The sequence below is a fragment of the Parus major genome, chromosome 18 (genome assembly GCF_001522545.3).
Source record: "Parus major isolate Abel chromosome 18, Parus_major1.1, whole genome shotgun sequence".
Taxonomy (NCBI): domain Eukaryota; kingdom Metazoa; phylum Chordata; class Aves; order Passeriformes; family Paridae; genus Parus; species Parus major.
The window spans coordinates 2,557,613-2,577,465 of record NC_031786.1 but is presented as its reverse complement, the minus strand read 5'-3'; the positions used below and the strand labels follow the sequence as shown (position 1 = coordinate 2,577,465).

Sequence of the window (19,853 nt, the reverse complement as noted above, 5' to 3'; positions counted from 1 at the left end):
TCAGTGCTTTGGCGGTGTGGCCCAGCTGGAGAGGAGAGGGAAATGTCAGGCTTGAAGGGAGATATGAGAGATGCCTGGAAAACAGATCGGTAATCTGGAGGTTTAACCAGGTTCTCTGAGCTGGCCCTGCTCCCACACGCAGCTCTCCTCCCCAGCACAGGCTGTGACCCCCCACAACTGATAGCCCCAGCTCTCCAGAGAAGGATGAGGATCACCAGCCTGGGACTCGCTCCCATCCTGTCCCAACAGTGTCCCCTTGAGGTTGGTGGCTGAGGCAGCCTGGGAAGAGCTCTCATGGAGGTGCAGGGGAACCCCTGAAGCTGCTCTTGTTTTCCAGGCTCGTCCAAACAACAAATCCCAGCAGCTGTGGGTCAGCCTGAGTGAAAGAACCTGGAGGAGCCCACCCCACAGTGGTTGTGGGACCTCCACATTCGGGAGTGGAGCACTTGGAGAACCACTCAGATAAGAATCTCCTTCCAAGTTGGTTCTGTGAATGTCCAAAGCTGGGCCAGTGCAGCCCATCCTGCAGCACCTGGAGTGTGGGAGCTCCTCCAGCACCGAGGAGCCGGAGTGGGAGGGTCTGTGCAGCCACGGGAGGTTGGAAAGTGGAGCCCCTGCGGAGGACACAGGGCTCCCTCTCCGCTGCTGCTGCTGGAATCTCCTTTCTTCTGGCAGCCAAGCAGCAGGGAGTATTCTGAGAAACTGCCCACAGGGAGCGATCACTTTTTCCAGTCATTAACCTTGCACATCCCTCACATTACCGGAATACCTTGGATGTCTAAGTTGCTGCAGCGAGCTAATTCCTCCAGGTGACTCCAGGCAGCGATAAGTGGGCTCCTGCACAGCGAGGGGATTTGAAGTGCCGGAGCTGAAAGCGCTCCCGACTCCGGCACGCCAGGCCTCCAGCAGGGGACACAGCCTCAGATGTCACAGCACGGTGGCAGGAGGGGTCCGGGCCTCTGGAGATGTCATTTCCAACCTGCAGTCAGCAGGCACCCGGGGGAGCCAAGAAAAAGGGAGGAGGACCAGGCACCGGCTTGAGATGCACAGTACAAGGTGCTGTGCCCCAGGGAAAAGGGATGTGGTTGAAGGATATTGGGGAAAAAGATATTTGCAAGATAGTGGGGAATAAAAACCAGTGCCCTGAGGGGATAAATGTTGGGAACTGCCAGTGCTGGCCTCTGGGGTAGGTGTGAATCTGGCTGGTGTCGCTGCACTGGGTGCCCCAGCCCTGGCAGAGCAGCAGATTTGCATCTCAGCTCCTTCCTCTGGTGTGGAAGATGAGCACGAGGAGTGCTCAAAGACAAGGAGGAGCCCAAGAGAACCCTGAACCAATGAGAGAAGTATTTACAGCAGGATGGCTCTTATCATATATACATAATATTAAATATAATATTCTTTTCTCTGATAAATCACAATGTCTTCCTGTTGTGTTTCCCGGATTATACATCATCAGTGCCAGGAGTGGCTGAGTAACAATATTCACACAAAAAATTGCAGAAGACATCAGATTTGTCTCTCATCAATAACAAATGTCCCTGTCAGTGGCAGCAGAGCAGGACCAGGTCCCTCTGACAGAGCAAAGCCATCAAGAACCAATGTGTGCTTGTATAAGAGGAGCACCACGGGCACTGAGGGCCAGCAGCCTCCTACCCAGCCCTTGGCTCCCCTGAGAAAGACTCTTTGGAGACAGAAGCAGCCTTCTGATTTTCCCAAACTCCCCTGTGATGGGAAGTGTCAGCCCAGGCCTGGGGAAAACAGGGAGCACTGAGTGTGTGAGGAGAGATTTAAATCCCACAGCAGGACTGAGCGTGTGGAACCACATCAGCCACACAGGAAAAGCTCTTTATAATCAGAAAGTACAAAACAGCAACATCAGAAAGTACAAAACAGCAACATCAGAAGCCACAGGTCATGGCCAAGGTACAGAACAGGGACCCACAGCACACACACACTGAGGAAACTCCTCCAGGGAATAAAACAACCACCTTCAAACACTGACACAAAGAAGGCAACAGTCCAACACCCAATATCAGCACAGCCTGTGGCAATGCATCAATCCCAGCCTGGAAGGGCCCAAAACACCAACAGGGATTTGGCTTGGATTTCCTCAGGTGTTCCCAGGTCGAGTCTTGGTTTCAAACCCATTCACTGGGAAGCTGGAGCTAATGCAGGAGGGCTCTGCACCCCTTGATGCCTCTGGGATCATGCTGGGCTTGGATGAAGGAATGATGCTTTGCCACTCAGCACACAGCTGCACATGAGGGGTGCTCCATTCTCCTCAGCAAACAGCTGGCTCTTAATCAGCGTGCTTTAAAATTAAATTTAAAATTAACAAATTGTAATTAATGGGAGGTGGGCCCCATTAGGGGACACAAACACGCCCCAGTTTTGGCACTGAAGCCTGAGTCCTGCTCTGCCAGCCCTGCTCCAGCTGTGCTGTGTTCAGTGTGCTGACACCTCATGGCCAAGCCAGAAACTCCGATAAGACACTGTTTCCCAGGACATCACCCACACATCCTCCATCTGCTCCAAGGCATGAAACCAGGCTCGTTTATCCACAAGTTTGTCATGAGCAGAACTGAACACACCGAAGACAGGAAAGAAAACCAGTCCAGAAGGGCTTGAAGCTCTCGGATCACAAACATTGGGCACACCAGGGGCTGTTATCGGGAGCTGTGGTGCTCTGAGTGTCCCTGGTGCTGGAGGATGGCTCTAACACACTTTTCCAACAGCATGGTCCCCTTGCTGAGCCATCCATGGCAAACACTGCGGTCTCAGGCCCGTGGGGAGCGTCCGTGTTGGGGTTACCCCGCTCTCCCCTCCTCTGCGGGGGTCTCCCAGGGGCAGATCAGCTCCTTTGCAGAGTCCTTCCGAGCTCGGTGGTGCCTGTCCTCTCCCCGCCCGGAGCCCCCAGGGCGGGCTCGGCTCTCCGAAGGCATTTTGACTTGGAAGAAGCTGCGTTGGGAAACAGAAACTCATCACACACACGGCGCTTTCTGATGTGCTCCAAAGCGGCGAGAGAGCTCGGCTTTGAGATTTCCACTGTTCCAGCCCCGAATCCCAAGGCAAAACTCCCGGGCAGGAGCCCAGGGAGAGGGAGGACGGAGGGAATGTGTGCTGGCACCCCTTTGAAGCTGCAATGCCGTGTGACAGCGCTCCGGAGCGCGGAGCCAGGTACAGCAGGAGCCCTCAGGTTCGCGCTTCGGAATTTATAATGTGGGCTCATCCACTCGGCCAGCAGCAGAGGTGGGTTAAATCAGACCAGGGACATGCTGCTCCTGGTGAGGGACATGGCCAGGGGTTGGCTCCTGCAGGGGAAGCTTTTCCAGGCAAAAATTCCCCACCTCCGTCCTGGAACAACAAACACTTAGTGACTCTCCCTCAAGATTTCCCCTCCCTTGTCGCTTCTGGTTCTCCTCTGACATGAAATCACTAGACCAAACCCGACTCAGTGCTCAAGAACGCTGAGGTTTTCCAAATTTAGGGGTTAAAAGTAAAACCTGGGGTTTTGCACCCTGAACGGGAGGTGCGAGAATAGCAGAGGCACCGCCAGCATGGGCTCCCGGCCTGTGCCCATCGAAAAACTGCAGGAATGGAGACGGGGAAGAGACGCCGGGGTTTGGGGCAAAGGTGACTGTCAGACGGGTTCCCAGGGACCTCTCCCGCTGGCCAGTGTCCAGGGTGGGTGTCCTGGTGTCCGTGCTCACCTGCTGACCGTCCTGCTGTCGGGCCGCCGCTCCCGCCCGCCCAGCGGCTGCACCTTGCCGTGAGGCACGGCCGGGCAGCGCGGCCGCAGCGCGCCCAGCCCGCCCCGGGCCCGGCAGCCCCGCCGGAGGAAGCGGCCCCACGAGCGGGATCTCCGGCCTCCGGACGGGCCGGGGCCCGCCTGGGTGCCCGCGGCGCTGCCCAGGGCCGGGCTGATGGGCGAGGGGCAGGCGGTGCCGGGGGACAGGGCTGCGGGCCCGGGGGCCGCGGGAGGCAGGGCCCGGAGGGCGGCTGAGGGCGATGCCGGCGTGCTGCGGCCAGCGGAGCAGGAGGCGAGGTGGCCTGGCTGTGGGGAGGAAAAGGAGAGAGGCTCGGTCAGGTCTGGGGCTGACTCTCAGTGCTCCCCAGGCTTCTTCGGGAGGAGAATCCCTCTCCTTCTTTGGTGCTGCCAGGGGAGAAGGGCTCAGCGGGGAGGCAGCTACAGCCACCCCGGCCCAGCCTGTGCCTGTCCCCCTGTCCTGCAGCTCTGTCCCCTTCCCTGCCCTCCCCTGCCGGAGCACTGAGGTGTCACAGCTTGCCCGGGGGTCATTGCTGCCACAGCCCCAGCGGGTGCTGACAGATCCAGCCCCACACCCGCCGGGATGCTGGAGGAGACAGCAGCTTGTCTCATTCCTCACAACGATTAGCTCCAGGCACGGAGGAGGCTGTCATCCCGGGAATGTGATCTGGGTTATGAACAGCACAATGTCACACCCACGGCACCAGGCAGGGCCGGGACAGACCCCGAGCCCCAGCCCTGATGGCTCAAAGTACCACCAGCCTCATACTGGAGCCCCCAGTGCCCCTGGGGAGGCTCCAGCACAGCTCAGCCCGCAGGACAAGCCCAAGCACACACTGCACGGGACAAGGACAGCACATGCTGCATGCCAGCTCCACTCCCATTTCTCAAGGATTTACTCCCAGCAGAAATGAAAAGCAGCTCAAGTGTCCAAGGAGAGGAGCTTAGAGCAGAAGAACACACAGGACATGTACACACACGTGCAGAGATGGCTCAGAGAAGGATGAACACACTGAGACACGACAGAGAAGGACGAACTCAGTTCTTTTTCTGTTTTCTACATTTATTTTTATTAGACACATGAATGCATGGAAGCCATGGGCAAAAAAATGAAACAACACATGGAAGCAAACAATTTCTCAGCTGGCACAAAGTGAAGTTCAGCTTGTCCCAGGCAACTTTCCTCTTCGGGGACTGAGCAGCAGAGGATGAGAAGCAGAAGGCTGGGCTGTGACGGCTCCATCAACCTGTGGCAGGGCAAAGGCAGCTCCTGCCTGTGTGTGAAGGATGGCTGTTCATTCCACGTGCACTAAATGGTGTTAAACAAGCACTGACTGGTGTTCCACACGCAGTAATTGGTGTTCCAAAGCAGTAACTGGTGATATACAAGCAATGTCTGGTGATGCACATGCACTAACTGGTGATACACAAGCAATGACTAGTGTTCCACACACAGTAATTTGAGTTCCACGAGCAGTAACTGGTGTTCCACAAGCACAGTGACTCCTGAGCATGCAGCATGAACCCATGGCAGGGGAGCAGCGATGCCAAGCAGAAACGATAGAAAATCAGAGAAAGGAATGGATACAGAGAACATAACAAGCAAAGCAGCAGACAAAATAGAAGTAGAATCAGAGGGACTGACGGGAACATACAGATTTGTTATTTATTATTTATACCCTGACTTGATCTTCCACATGTTACTACATACTGGCAATCCCAACATGCTCAGTGCTCCATGTTACACAAACTCTGGAGAGACTGTAGAGTTCATCACAGCCAAGTAGCTTTGGGCCAACCCTGCCAGGTTCTGGAGTGTTTTCCAGTGCTCTGATGTCAAAGTAGGCTGAGGGTGCTCAGCACCTGATGTAACAAAGCCCTGGGGTTTTAAGCAGAATTTTAAAAAAGGCAGCCTGAGCCTGCTCCCCTGTACAGCAGTGCAGAATGTGCCCGTGCTTCCAGCAGGAGTGAGAACAGAGACTCAGCACAGACATCAGAGGGAAAATCTGGGGTAACTCCCTTTGAATTCCTCTAAGGAGGTTTGTCACTGATGGGGTAAGGAAGAGTAAGACAATCTCCCAGGCTCGGCCACAGGTGGAGGAGAGGAGTGACACCAGATCAGTGTCCAGCCCTGATCCTGCCTCTGATGTCACACACAGGGAGGGCCAGAGTGGCTGTTGGAGCTGTTGGGGACACAGTGACATCCTGACTGTCCCCTGTTAACAGGGAGCTGCCCTGCAAGGACCCCAGGGCTCCAAGGATCTGCATGCACCCCCCTATGCAAGGGCTCCTGCTCCCTGCCAGCTTTCTCCTTAAGCTTCCCCATCCCTGGAAGTGTTACAGGCCAGGCTGAATGTGGCTCTGAGCACCCTGGGATAGTGGAAGGTGTCCCTGCCCGTGGCAGGGGGTGGGATGAGATGAGCTTTAAGGTCCTTTCCAATCCAAACCATTCTGGGATTCTATGATCTCCCATTTTCTGTAAAACCCTCCCAGTATTAAAAGGGATGAACTGGATGAACTGGAAAGAGGCAGCTTCCCAGACTTCAGTACTTCTACCCAGTTCCTCTGCTTCCCCAACATTTTAATAAACAAGGAAGCTTTTCTTCCCCTTCAGTTCCCTTTACTGGGCTTTGCAGGAATCTTCACACTTCTGGTAATCCTTGGCCTGGTCCAGGCATGCTGGGCTTTTCCAGCAAGGCCTGGAATCTCCCTGAGCTCTTTAGCACTAATGTAGTATTTTAGCTTGCCTCGTTCTACAGAGCAAAAGAGACAGAGCAAATGAAAATACTACTTAAAGTTTAAATCAACTCTTAACACCTCTACCCTGCTCTCCCTTGCCTCTGGGCTACAAGCCAGTGACAACTGCAGCTACCTCCTGCTGGATTTTTAACAACAGAAAATAGAAAAGCAGGAAAAAGACAAGACAAGAAGTGGGGAGGATTGGATAAAATCTCTCTTGGCCTTGTGCAGGCTCTGGGAAGGGGCAGCTCTCTGCACCTGCACGCCCAGCTCACGGCACAGGAGTCACGGGGAGAGCAGAGCAGAGCTGCTGATCATCTCCAGCGTGCCAGGGGATGTGGGAGTGTCATTCAAACTCAGAAGGTCAGCTAAACCTTCAGAAATGCTCCTGCTACTGTTCCCACAAGCAGCTCTTCTGCCTGCGGCCCGTGGTGCTGGCTGGAGGTGCAGGGCTCTTGGAGTGGGGGCTGTGCTCCTCTCAGGGGGTGCCAGACGCAGCCCTTGGGAGGGTGCACGGTCCTCCGAGGGGATGGGGGCCAGCAGGGACACTCAGGGCTGGGTCACCTCACCCTGCTCCCCGCGGGGTCATTCCCCTCTGTGCCAAGGGAGGCTCGTCTGAGCCCGGAGCGCTGGGGCACAGCTTCACCCTGCCTTGTGGCACCCCGCTCCTGGAGCGGCGGGAAGAGGCAGGCGGGCTGTGCAGCCTCCCCGGGGATGTGCGGCAGCAGAAGGCATCTCCTCTCCCCTGCGAGGTGTGCAGCCCGAGCCCGGCACAGCCCCAGCTGCTCTCCAGGAGCCATGGCAACGTGCGGGCAGCTGGCGGAGGGACAGCCGGCCTGCCAAACCTAAAGCAGCACTGACATCTTCAGGAGAGGGGAGGCGAAGCTCAGCACCAGCCTCGCCTTGTCTTTTCCCTGCTGCGGGGCTCAGAGCCTACTTGGGAGGAGCTTCCTTCTGGGGCTGGTTCCTGCGATCCAGCTTGCTCATGACCTGCGTGATGTCCACGGTGTTGGCGGCTTCTCTGGCTTTGGCCTCTTCCTCCTGCTGCCTCAGGATGATGGGGCTGGGGCTGGAGCGGAGGTGGCGGCGCCCAAACAAACCCGTGCTGGGCAGAGAGAAGGGAAGGAGAGGGGGTCAGTGAGGAGAAGGGCACCAAAACCTCCATCCCAGGAAGCAAAGTCACCCAGGAGGACAAGCTTGGACACAGAGATGGCCAAAGGAGTGCAAAATGCTTTAAACGGCGCTGGGTGACTCAGTGTCACACACAAGCTACAGAACTGCTAGAAATATAAAAGTCCTGCTCCTGAGGGACTCCAGGGCCCACCCACATCACTTCTTTGTTGTGTTTGCACACAACTCACACTCAGTGTGAAGCCAAACAACTCCCACCCGTGGAATTTTCTCCAGTGCCAAAGGAAGATCAAGGCAGGGAGCAGTATGGGTGTTTCTGGTGTCTGTCATGTCCCCAAAAAATACCCAACACCTGCCTCAGCAAAGCACCTTCCCCAGCAGTGGGAACAGGTGCCAACCCACCTCAGGATGAGGTACCAGCTCCAGATTAATGGGATGCTGAGGTCTGGGGGATCCAGAACAATGACTGACAAACACCAAGGCAGGATCACTGGGATCAGCCAGCATCTACCAGTGACCTTGTGATGTGTGGCTCAGGGAAAAACTGACCAAACCCCAGGTCAGTCAGCAGCAGGGCTTTTTCCAGACTTGAAACAGGCTTTAGATGAAACAACGGTGTGAAAGCCCACGATTCCTCTTTCTTGCCTGCTGAGTTGATGGGTGGAAGTGGAACAGAGAAAGAAACACCACCCCCAGTCTAGCGCTGCACACTCGGCTTTAGGAGCAGCTGCAGTTTAAATGGCCTACTGGTGTTACTGCATAACCTTCATTTTCCTGGGAAAAAGTCATTTCCAAGGCCATCCACCTTGTGCCAGCTGTCACTCACAGGGTGCTGCTTGCTCCCACTTGCCTGTCACCTTCCCTGACAACAGGGGTGAGCAGCTTTGTCCAGGCAGAGCTGAGCAGATCCCGTGGATTATCCCAAACCTTGGGTCTGTCTCTGCTCTGGCAGCCAGTGTTTCAGAGGCAGTTGTTTTCCCATGCCCAGGACACCAGAACACTCTCTTTTCCAGGAAAGGAGCCATGATTTAGTTCAACAATCACAATCTTTCTCAGCAGACCCACCAGAGAAGGCAGCTGAGAAATCAGCAGCTCCATTCCAACTGTTCACAAGCCACTTCCAAAGGGCTCATGAATAAACAGCACCATCAGTCTCAAAGCAAAGCATCTTCTCAGTGCAAAATTTTATTTAATTAAGAGAACATCTAAATCACAGTAATTTTGCTGCAACTTGGGCTTTTTCTACCCTTGCTACAACAAGAAAAACAAACCCCACAATTACAGCCAGTTTCACTTGCCTTTTTTTGACACCCTCTTGTGGCACAACAGCCTTGGCCAGCATTTCCTTGTATATTGGAGACTTTAAATAGCGGCCATAGGAGTCCTACTAGGAGAAAAAAGAGAAGCTGGTAGTTATGGGCTGCAAACACCCTTATTAAAATCACCACCAAATACAGCTGCTCAGGAGCCAGGGAGGCTGGGAACTGGATAATCTCCCCCAGCAGCCCAAGGGACTTTGCATCTTTCAGGCAAATGTAGCTATTTAAACCAATATCCTTTCATCTTGCTGTAAAATTCCCAGGATTTTCCATCTCACAATAAAGCCTCACAGGTAAGACCCAGATCAAAAGATCTGAATGAAGCTTAGCCTGGGCCAGCAGGGTCTCAGAGTCACTGCAAGGTGAGGAGCTTGTGTTCCAGGAGCCAAACTTTCCATCAACAGGTGAAAATCAGTCTGGTTCTGCTGCTTTCAGTGCATGAGCTGGTGCCCAAGCTGGAATTGAAAAGCAGGACTTGCAGCAGCCACCTGACCCCCACCACCTTGGGGAAAGGCTGCCTTAGAGGGAAGAAGCAGCAGCAAAACACAAATGCCTGAAACAGCACTTGCTTAACTCAGCAAATTTGAGGGATTTTCAAACAAAGGCCCCTTGAAAGGGACAGCTGATAGCACACAAAGGCACTGAAAGGCCCGGAGGGCTGGAATCCCCCTCAGGCTCTGGCAACAAATAACAAACCTTTTTCATCAGCATGTAAATGTGGGTCTGAGCAGCATCTAGAACATAACGATGAGGGTGCTCCAGGCCTTTGACTGTGATGCCCATTGTTTTGCCATCGATGTTAATCCAGCGCCTTGCTCCTGGAGCCAGGAAAAGCCTGCCAGGAGGAGGAATCAACAGTGCCATTAGCAGCTGGAGAATTCACAGATTCCTGCCTATGCATGAAAGGAAAAGTCCCTTCAGCTCCCTGCTGCAATTTGCTGTCCTCATCTTGGGCAATCAATGTGCTTTTCATCAGAGACGTGCACTCACTTCCTCTTGCACATAATACAAGCCAAATTTTAGCTCACTGGAAGCAAAAAGCCTCTCCCCACTTGTGGCAGCCTCAAGAACTTTGCTGTTCCACACCAATATTTAAATTACATCCTAAGAATGAAATGTAACAGAGAACAGAGAAGTATATATATATATATGTATGTATGTGTGTATGTATGTGTGTATATAAACCTCACTTCTACTTTCATCTCCAAAAGCTCCTTTCCTATGTGGGGACAAAAGACAGCCACATCTGATAACAGCCTACATGTAAAAATCTTAGGAATAAATCATTTGGAGAATGAGAACCTGTGGAAGGTGATGGGACTCATGCACAAAGAGTTTAAGAGTGGAAAATCTTCACACTCACTTGTAGATTTCTTCTGCTTTTTCTTTGACCTTGGATTGGTCTCCATACTTGAGATCCTCACAGGCTTCCCAGAAACCCAGATTCTCTCCTGCATGACAAGGACACAATCAGCAGAGAGTGAGACTGAGGAAAACACAATCCCATTTATTAACTCCTGGATTTGTTTGGCACAATTTGTTGGCCCCAAACCGGTCTCTCCAATTCTTCAGTGACTGCAAGAGGAAAACAGCTTTCCCCTGTTTTCCCACTGACACCTCTAAGAACTTGTGAGCTCAGCCAGTTCCAGCTTCTGTGGGAGCAGTCACAGAACCATGGAATGTTTTGGGGTGGAAGGGACCTGAAAGTCCATCTCATTCCCACGGCAGGGCCACCTTCCAAGCCCTGTGTGATGTGGCCTTGGACACCTCCAGGGATCCAGGGGCAGCCACAGCTCCTCTGTACACCCTGTGCCAGGGCCTGCCCACCCTGCCAGGGAACAATTCCTTCCTAAAACGCCATCCAAAACCCTCCCAGCCGATCCCCCGGGGGGGACAGCCCGGGCTGTACCGTGTGTCCCGTGCCACTAGATGGTACCGCCTGCCCTGGCTGCACAGCCTGCAGCAGCCTTGTGCCACTGCCACCTCGGCCTGGGCACAAAGGCACGGAGCCACTGCCCACCCACCGCTGAACTCCTTCTTCAGGAAGAGCTGGAAGTTCTGGCGGCCTTTGGGGTCCCGGATCAGCTCGCTGAAGTTGAAGGCCCATCGCTCCACGCGCATCCTGGTGGGCACCTCTACCCTGCGCGGGGAGAAAACAAGCAGCACCGCTGCTTTCTCTAATTAGCAGATTAATTAAAACCAAAATGCCCTTTGCTGCAATGCCAAGGGACTTCTCAGCATTCTCTTGTTTTCCAGAGTGGTGTAATGAGCTCCTGAAGTCAGCCCACTAAGTAAGTTGTAATTAAACAACTCGGGCCGCAGCGGGATGAGGATTTAACTGGGATTTATGCAGCTCTCACAGTGACAGCCCAGCCTTGCCCTGAGGTTTGACTCAGTCCCATCCTGGAGGAGGCACTGGTTGCTGCCCAGAGCTTTGCTTCTCACGAAGGCATCCAGTGCAGGCATCCCCTGGGGATGTCTAATGGGATGCAATCAGTCCATAACAGGATTGCTGCTCTCAGGACCACTGAGATGTTGGATGCTCCAAGCCCCGAGATGCCACTGTGTAATTAGCAAATCCTATCCAAAGGGAAAACCAAGGGAGGCCTCAGAGAAGGGATGGACCACCAGTGTGTGCTTCTCCTGAGGAGTGAGCAAAGACCCAGGGGAGCAGCTGAACCCTGAACTGCTCCTGTTCATTCCTGTGCTAGTGAAGGTGGGCTTCACTCATCCAAGGGGAGGATCAGACCCACTCAGCAAGGGCTGAGTGCACACTCCCATCATCAGCTCAGGAATTTCTGTGATGCTAAGGAAGGCTCCACTTGAAGAAGGCAGTGCTGAAAGTTCAGCATGGAGTATTCCCAATTTCAAAAAAGGTTTGAAGGGAAATGCTTCTCTGCTCCTGATCAGAGATCAGATACCACAAGGAAAATCAGTGGTTCCCTTTCCTGATTTCTATCAGTATAAAGGTCACTGTAAAGCACAGGCTGGCAAAACAACAGAAATACATACAGCTTTGCATTGAGATCCCAAAACTCAGGGTCATCTGATATCCAAGGGTTGCTGGGGAGACATCCAGACAGGATGGGATCATTGGAGAGGAACTGCTCAGAGTACTTCACAACCCTGCAACAAATCCAAAATCAAAACAATTGATGAATTTGGAATTTGGAAGCTGGAATTACAGCCAGCCCCATTGTAACCAAATAACAGATTCCAGATATCCTCAGAGGTGCAGGACTCTCAGCACAGGGATCTGGAACACGGCCCCTGCCTTCCTAGATTCATTTGCTCAGTTAATCTTTTCCATTTCCCAACAGAAGTCTCCTGGTTGTCTTTCAAAGCAGTGAATTTGTCAATTCAAACATAAGGAGATACAAGAGCCTCTTCCATCACCACTTTTTGCCTTTTCATTTTAAGGAAGGGGGACTAAGCCCCCAGACAGTTCCTGTCTCCTGTTCTCAGCTGGCCAGGGCCTGATCCTGCAGGAAAGTGTCAGGAAAAGGAACACAAGGCTTGTGTTCTCTCAGGTGAGTTCTCTGCAGCCTTCCCACGAGCCATGGGAGAACTCAGGGAGCTCTGGAAAAGTGAGGAAATGCTGAGGGCTCATCCCAGCTTCTCCCTTCCTCCATCACCTACCACAGGGCTCATTCCTCTGCGAGTGGCTCTGAGGGCTTGGCACACAGCAGAACTGTCTCCCTCCCAGCAGGAACCAGACAAACACTTCTCCTACCTTCTAACTTGGCCAGACTTCTAATTACAACCGATTTCACTAATGTCCTGGAATTTTAGCTCCCGCCTCCCTTTTTAATTCTTAAAAAAAAAAAACAAAAAAAAACCCAAAACCCCTCTGGTTTCTGTGTTTAAAATTCCTTCCAGGCCAAAATGCTTTCATGTGCTCAGAGCTGGGAGTGCAGTGTCCAGGGGCCCATTGCTAACAGGCCCTTTGGCCCAGATCCTGCAGTCAGACCATGCCAGAGCAAACCACAGTGCTGGCACACAGCTGCTCCATCCTGCCTTCCCACTGGGAATGCCAAGGCATCCAGCACCTGCACCAGGCACTCCAGCCTGTATATTCTGATCCAGCAGATCTAAACCTGTCAGCTCAGGTAGCACTGCTGTGTACTCCTGAAGTGCTTTGCAGCTTCTCCTAAATCACAGCCATGCTCTGAAGCATGCACAATGCCCAGTCACTGCTCATATCCTCATTAGTAATAATTTGATTTGGACCCAACCCTGCAGCTGACACAGAGTTCCAAAGTTCCTGAGATTTTTGATCTAAGTGATAGGCATTATCCCACCAGAACTAATGAGAGAAAAGCCCCACTGCTGAACAGTTAGGCACCACAAAATTCCTGGAGAGTAGCCAGGTGTCCCCAGCTCACAGTTTGGAGAATTGAGGCAGCAGAGTTTTAAGTGACCTGGGAGTCAGTGACAGACGAACTGAGCAGAGCTGCTGGTGCCCTGCAAGTTGTGGCTCTCAGAAGATTCTCTCTTCCACCCATTTCATTCATCCAAGACTGTCTTCTCCAGGGAACTGGCCTGAGCACCTTGTTTATCTCAGCTGTGACAGGAATCTCTGGTGGCAATGACAGTGTGAAGCAGGCAGGTGCTCTGGGCTGCACCTCAAGGTGCCTGGTCAGCACCAGAGGTTCCAGGCAGAAATGCCTCTGGCAACCACACCAGTGCCTAATGCCAGGGCTGGATGTTTCATCAAGAACCTGATCAGGAAACACTCCCACTGGGAAGGGAAATTGCTAATTAATTGCCTGGGTGTTCATGGAGGAGCTGTTTCCCTCTGCAGTACAGAATAGCCAGAGGTGAGCATCACCGTGGGGCAGGGACACTGATGGGGGTGAATCCAGCCCAGGGTGGGGTCCAGGGACAGGAGGGTCAGTCTGTCCTGCTGGTTGCTCCTCCTGAAGGACAGACACACTGCTGGATGCTCCCCAGGGACCAGACATCACAGATGTCAGCATCTCCTGGTTTCAGTGGGATTCTCAGCCCAGAGGCTGGTGCTGCTCTGCAGCAAAGCTCCCAGAGAGCCTCTTCATCCTGATCCCTCCTCATCCTCGTGCCTCCTGGCCCAGACAGCACTGGGCCACCACATGGATTCCCTGGCTGAGTCACCAGCTGCCACAGCAGACAGCTTCATCAGCTCATTAGGAGATAAGCACTGAAGACTAATTAATGTGTGGACAGAAGGAAATCAGGACTTACCCTCCAAGAGAGACAGAAGATTTCACTCTGGTCTTCATGATGGCCTGCTGATAGTACATGATCTGAGGGGATCAGACATGGCCATGGTTAGGAGCAGGAGGTTTGAAGATAAGGCCTACCTAAACCTCAAACAGGTTCTCTCCCAGGTAGTGGGGCTAATTACAGCAGGGACTGCTTCTTCCCTAATTACTGGATGTCCAAGGAACCAGAGAATCCCTGAACTGTCTCAGTAAAATGTCTGTTTTCACTGAGCTTACTGCAAACATCAGAAGCACACTTTGCAATGTGCAAGTAATTAAAAAGCACTCCCCATGTTATATAGAAATTGAATAATAGCTACCATCCTCAGCACCTACAAATGCTCTGGATGATTTAGCATGTAATTATCATTGATTCTTGGCTGTCTCTGTGCTGGCGCCACTGTGATTTCCCCACCACTAATTTTGATCTATTGGATTTCAGCCCTGGTGTCTGTCCTTGCCTGAGCCTTCCCGTCACTGGGAGAGCTGCTGGCTGCCTGCAGTGGGAGGGAATGTCCTGAAATTACATTGATAAAAGCTCCATGAGGCAGGGATTCTGCTTTTCAGAGTGCCCAGCCCCTGCACAGAGGGCTCTGAGCCACACTGGTGTAAGCAACTCATATAGGATGAACACCGAGAAGTGAGGGAAGCACCACTTACCTCTCTCCTATAGAATTCCATAGTATTTTTCTGCAATATATATAAAAAAAGAATCATTAAATTGGGATAGGTGCTTACATTTGCTTATTTTTTTTAAGACATGGAAACACCGTTGCAGGGCTGCCGTTGTGCAGCGCTTTCCAATTAATTCTGATTACAATTAAAATCAAACACAGCAGCTGAGCTAATCAGGGTATCATCAAAGCTAAGAGCATCCCCACACGGTAAATTGTCCCATTAGCTGTATTTACTGTTTAGCATTGCTTCTCCCATCACAGGCTGCCTGTATGCCTTCAATTAAGGGGTTATTCTAATGGAGCTAAAATAGATTCATTTACGAGACACAGATTAGATCATTCAATATTAGCTAAAGGAGACAGGAACCAACACATTGCAAAATATAAACACCACAATTAAAAGCCTCAGAAGCAGTATCTGCTGTGCAAAGGGTGTTTACGTTGTGATTTGAATAACTCAGACTATGTTACGTGTCATCCACAAATGAGCAGGCAATCGAAGGCAAGAAATTAACTGCAGGGTGTTTATTCACACAGCTTCCTTTGAAGCACAGTTACTTTGTGTGGAATAAACTGGAGAAGAGAGAAGGAAAGACAGGCTAAGTCAGGGATGCTCCCAGCAAGCCTTTAAAGGCTCAGGCAGGGTTTCAGTTCCTCAGCTCCCGTTTCAGTCGAGACCTGCATCCTAAAATGGTCCTGTCAAATGAAGCCTGTGGCAGGCAGGGGTCTGCAGAGTGCCTTGGTGAAGTGCAGTTTGTGAGGGATGAGGGATGGAGATTCTGGTACTGAATGCCACAGGCAGCTCTGCTCTCTCCTCACCTCCCCAGAGACCCCGAAGTGCCCCTTTTGGGACAGGCAAGATGCTCTCCCAGGGGGAGGAGACCACTGTGGGGACACTGATCTGCTTTTGCACTTTAATCAGCATCACCAGGCCTGCTCAGGAGGGAGAATCTCTTCTCCACATGGCAGAAAAACAGGTACATTTTGCTGACACTTGGTTCTGAGAGGCCCACTCACCATTTCAGCAACAGGAGCCAGAAATGCAGCAGATGAGCCCAATCCCTACAGCACCACCACAGAGCCAGCCCTGACCCTGACCCAGACCCAGCCTGGCACCAAAAAAAAACCCTGACAGAGGTATTGTGAGGGGAGGAAGCTTTTCCTGCTGGGAATGCCATGACCAGCTCTGAGTGGGCAGCACAGAACATCCCAGCAGGAACAAACAGGGCAGCAAAAACCAGCAGTGATGCTGTGCTGGCCCTGTGTGAGAGGGGGAAAGGATTGACACACCAGGGGAGAGAAAATGCTCTAGGACAGCAGGATCATTGCTCCCAGCACTGTACAACCTCCCCTGCTGATTCACAAGCTCTTGGGACACCCTTAGAGATGATGGAGGAACTGAGGAACAGCTTTTCACCCTTCTCTGCTCTTAGCTGCATCCCTGATTCCAGGCCACTTTCCATACAGACACCATTTCTTCCCCTCATTTCTACAGTGCCATTGTTTCAGACAAACTGCAGAAATGGGAGGGAAAAATCACCTGCTTGCACAGAGAAATTTATTGTATTTACAGTCCAAAAGTGTGCTGTTTAGAGACCTGTGTTTCTGCTCCAGGCCAGCTGCCTCCTGCACAACAGGAACTCACTGTCTCCTTGGGGAATCTGAGATATAAACCAGATAAACCTCACCAGATTTACAAGTGCCAGCCAAAGGGTTCCATTTGATGGAACTTGTGGCTAGAGCATTGATTTCAACACGTTAAAATCATTTTAAAAAAACCTATTTTCTTCCACTTTTTTTCTCAACTGGGGCCTCAGACAGGCCTGGTGCAGTGGGGAAGGAGAAGTGGGTGCTGGCACAGTGGCTTGAAGGCAGCTCATGTGGCAGGAAAGTGGTGTTATCTTCTAGAGGGGTCTGAGAGGCTGCCAGCACACCACACACACGAGACAAACAGCTGTGGGAAAGAGAAAGAGAACACAGTGAGTGAAATGTTATATAGAGACAAAAAAGCATCAATTAAAATGCCATCACAACAGACAAATTATATGTGGGTGAAGAAAAATCCACAAACAAGGGAAGATTTTATTTTTTCACACACCCCCCACAGCAAGGATCCCCTCCTGCCACAGTCTGTGTGGAGGTCAGTGTGGTGGGCAGCTGCTCCCAGGAAAACAAGGGGGTTTTGCTGGGGTCTTGGTGCTCCAGGTGGGATGGGAATTTGTCAAGGCTCCCCCAGAGAAGGGGCTGAGCATCTCTGAGCAGTGGCACAAACTGAACTGCAGCCAAATCCAAGGGGAGCCCACTGCTGAACACCCTGGGAGGCTGCAGGTGCTGCCTGTGCTCAGCCCCTTCCAGTTCCCCAATCAGCAGGAACTGGGAAGAATCTCAGCTATTTCACCCCAGAGCTGCTCACCATTTCATTTCCCTTTCTCCCACAGTGCCCCCACATCCAGTTCCCAGTTCAGTGCTGCTGCAAGTGGCCCTGAGCACCCTCCATGTCCCTCTGAGCACTGCCAGCTGTCCCCAGCAGCCAGCCACCCTTGCCCCCACTATGACTGCAGCAGTGCAAAGTGCCCTGCACCACCCACCCACTCTGCCTCATTTGGAAGGAAATCATATTTGGAACAAAAGAGTCGTTTCTCATAATGAGATTAATTTTGCAAGCCCTTAACGAGTGACTTATCGCAATTACTGCGGATCAGCTCCCCAGCCCTGCAGGCTTCAAATCAAGATGGCAATTAGTGAAAGGCCTCAGTCTGTCTCAGGCGAGTGCCACAAGCTGTTCCACATCCTCTGACACCCCCGAGACACCCCGTGGCACTGGGACACCCTGCCTGCCCTGGTCACACCCCACTGCCACCAGCTCTGTGCTCCCTGGGCACTGGGGCTGCAGAGCCAGCCAGGACCTGCTCCAGAGCTGATCCACATGGCTGAGGCCACCAGCTCCTACAGGAGCTGGGATATCTGCTAATTCCCAGCTACCTGTTTGCTCCTCTGCTCAGTGTGAGACTTCTTGACCACACTGGGGAGATGATGGTCATGGTGTTTTTGCCTGCCTGGCCACTGTTCCCTGTTTACAGAGCTCATAAACACCTGGAAACAGCTTTGGGTGGATGCCTGGAAGGAGCTGGGGGTGAAGAACAAGCACAAGGCTGTGCAGAGCTTGTTTGGGAGCAGGACACTGCAGATCCCACCCTCACTCTGCCCCAAGTGCTCCATGGCAGGCTGAGGCTGTGCAGGGAATTGGACACTGAGCACGGGGCAGAACCAGCCCAGCCTCTCTCCAGAGCTCTGGGCAAGCAAGACCTGCCTCTCCAATCCTGCAAAGTGCACCCCAGCACACACCCAGCTGCCTGTGCACACCCCAACATCCCTGCTCAGTGCAGAGCCAGCCTTTCCCTACACCCAGCCAGCTGAGAGCCTGCAGAGGTAAATCCTGACCCTGGGATTAGATCATCTCAACACTCATCTCCACTGTGCTGCTGCATCCAGCCCTGTAGCTGGAAATCGGATCTGCCACAGTCCATGCACCCAGTTTTGTTCAAATGGCCATTTTTCCCCTTTGTTTATCTGACCCTGTGCTTTCCAAACTTGTGATGATGCAGCAGAACTTCATCAGGCAAACTGACAGGGACTTATGAAATTAAAGGCCAGCGATGGCTCTTTGATCTGTGGCTGATTTGCTGCACACAACAAACCAGGGCATTTCATTCAGCAGCCCCTGAAGCCAGCACACTGATTTCTGGGGGAGCTAAAGCACCTTTCAGAAAAGCTCTGGTTCCAGGAGGCAGAGGCTGTGCAGGTTCCTGCAGGCACTCACTGGTCATTCTCAAGGAGAGAGGTTTGATGTGAGCCTGAAATCCAGGCAACAAAAAGCTAAAGCATCCCTTAATTAGCAGTTCAATGGGTGGCTACTTCTGCCTGACTCCTCCTGCCCATCCACAACCCCTAACTCATTATAACCAGGAGGGATGCCCATGGATCAGTTACAAAGGTCCCCTTCAAAGGAGTTTGAGCACTTGTTTATCCCCAGAGGACTCTATCTGTGAGGGAGGGAGCAGCCCACCAAAGGGTCTGAGCAAGAGGAGAGGTGTTCATGCTAATGTCAGCTTCAAAGAAATCAGAAATTCATTCTTTTCTTTCCTTTCTCAACTGCCAAGATAAAAACCCCAATTATTTGTGCAAGAAAGTGAAGGTGGATTGAGCAGGAACAGGGACACAAAATCATTGCTTGGCCCATTCTTTCTGCTCACCAAAGGCTGCTGAGCCACAGGTGTTGGTGACAGCAGCCTGCAGAGGACAAAAATAAAGCTGCCAGTCCAAAGGTGGCTCCATGAGGGCTCTTGGCTCTCTCATATATTCTCAATCACTCATTCAAAAGCAAAATGAGGAGCAAGGAGAACCTTCCCTTTTCAGCTCAGACCCCAGCTTAAAGGAGAAGGGCAGGGAAGTCACCCCACAGCTGGTGTCCTTTGGCTCCTGCCCTCCTTGGAGCCTCCCCTGATGGGGGGAACTGACCACGTCTCTCATGGCCAGGGTGGAACTGAGCAGAGATCCCTCAGCTGCCCTCCCCTGTGCTACCACACAGCTGGCAGATGGATACAGCTCTTCAGACCGTTTGCAAACCTAAAATCCCTTCCATGTCAGCTGTAAAACTGTGGGCGAGAAGTTGGCTCACTCCTCTTTCTATCCTTCTCCCTTACTGCTACTCCTTTACTTCTAAAAAAGAAAAAAAAAAAGGTTTTCAGCAGCTGCTACTTACAGCAAGAAAAAGAAATAAAATACACCCCAACCCTACACTTTGCTCCTTTTCAGTCTCTATAGCAACAGAACACAGCTGGCCAAAGCAATTATCCTGCCTCTGGCTGCTGAGATGTCTAAAGGCTGTTACAAAAACGGGAAGTTGTGGGAATACTGTGAGTGTGACAGCAGCAACATTTGCATTGAATTGCTGGGACATGCTTTGACTTTGCTTCCAAAT

At 52.2% G+C, this 19,853-nt stretch overlaps 1 protein-coding gene across 4 annotated transcripts in view; it reads right to left on the bottom strand.

Moving 5' to 3' along the window:
• Positions 1 to 1,806: 1,806 nt before the first annotated feature.
• Positions 1,807 to 19,853, bottom strand: part of RGS9 (regulator of G protein signaling 9) — a 30,760-nt gene continuing 12,713 nt past the window's right edge. Inside the window, exons 1-11 of one of the 4 annotated variants that reach the window (XM_033518682.1) lie at positions 16,470 to 16,761; positions 14,856 to 14,885; positions 14,176 to 14,237; positions 11,968 to 12,081; positions 10,980 to 11,095; positions 10,319 to 10,406; positions 9,652 to 9,790; positions 8,935 to 9,020; positions 7,496 to 7,610; positions 3,711 to 4,054; positions 1,807 to 2,958 (exon numbers count right to left, since the gene is read on the bottom strand). In XM_033518682.1, the coding sequence (XP_033374573.1) occupies positions 2,808 to 2,958; positions 3,711 to 4,054; positions 7,496 to 7,610; positions 8,935 to 9,020; positions 9,652 to 9,790; positions 10,319 to 10,406; positions 10,980 to 11,095; positions 11,968 to 12,081; positions 14,176 to 14,237; positions 14,856 to 14,876 (1,236 nt within the window). In that variant the 5' untranslated portion in view covers positions 14,877 to 14,885; positions 16,470 to 16,761 and the 3' untranslated portion in view covers positions 1,807 to 2,807. Of the gene's footprint in view, positions 2,959 to 3,710; positions 4,055 to 6,837; positions 7,611 to 8,934; positions 9,024 to 9,651; positions 9,791 to 10,318; positions 10,407 to 10,979; positions 11,096 to 11,967; positions 12,082 to 14,175; positions 14,238 to 14,855; positions 14,886 to 16,469; positions 16,762 to 19,853 lie in introns of those variants that run through there. The other 3 variants (XM_015645926.2, XM_015645928.2, XM_015645932.3) reach the window with 3 other exon arrangements.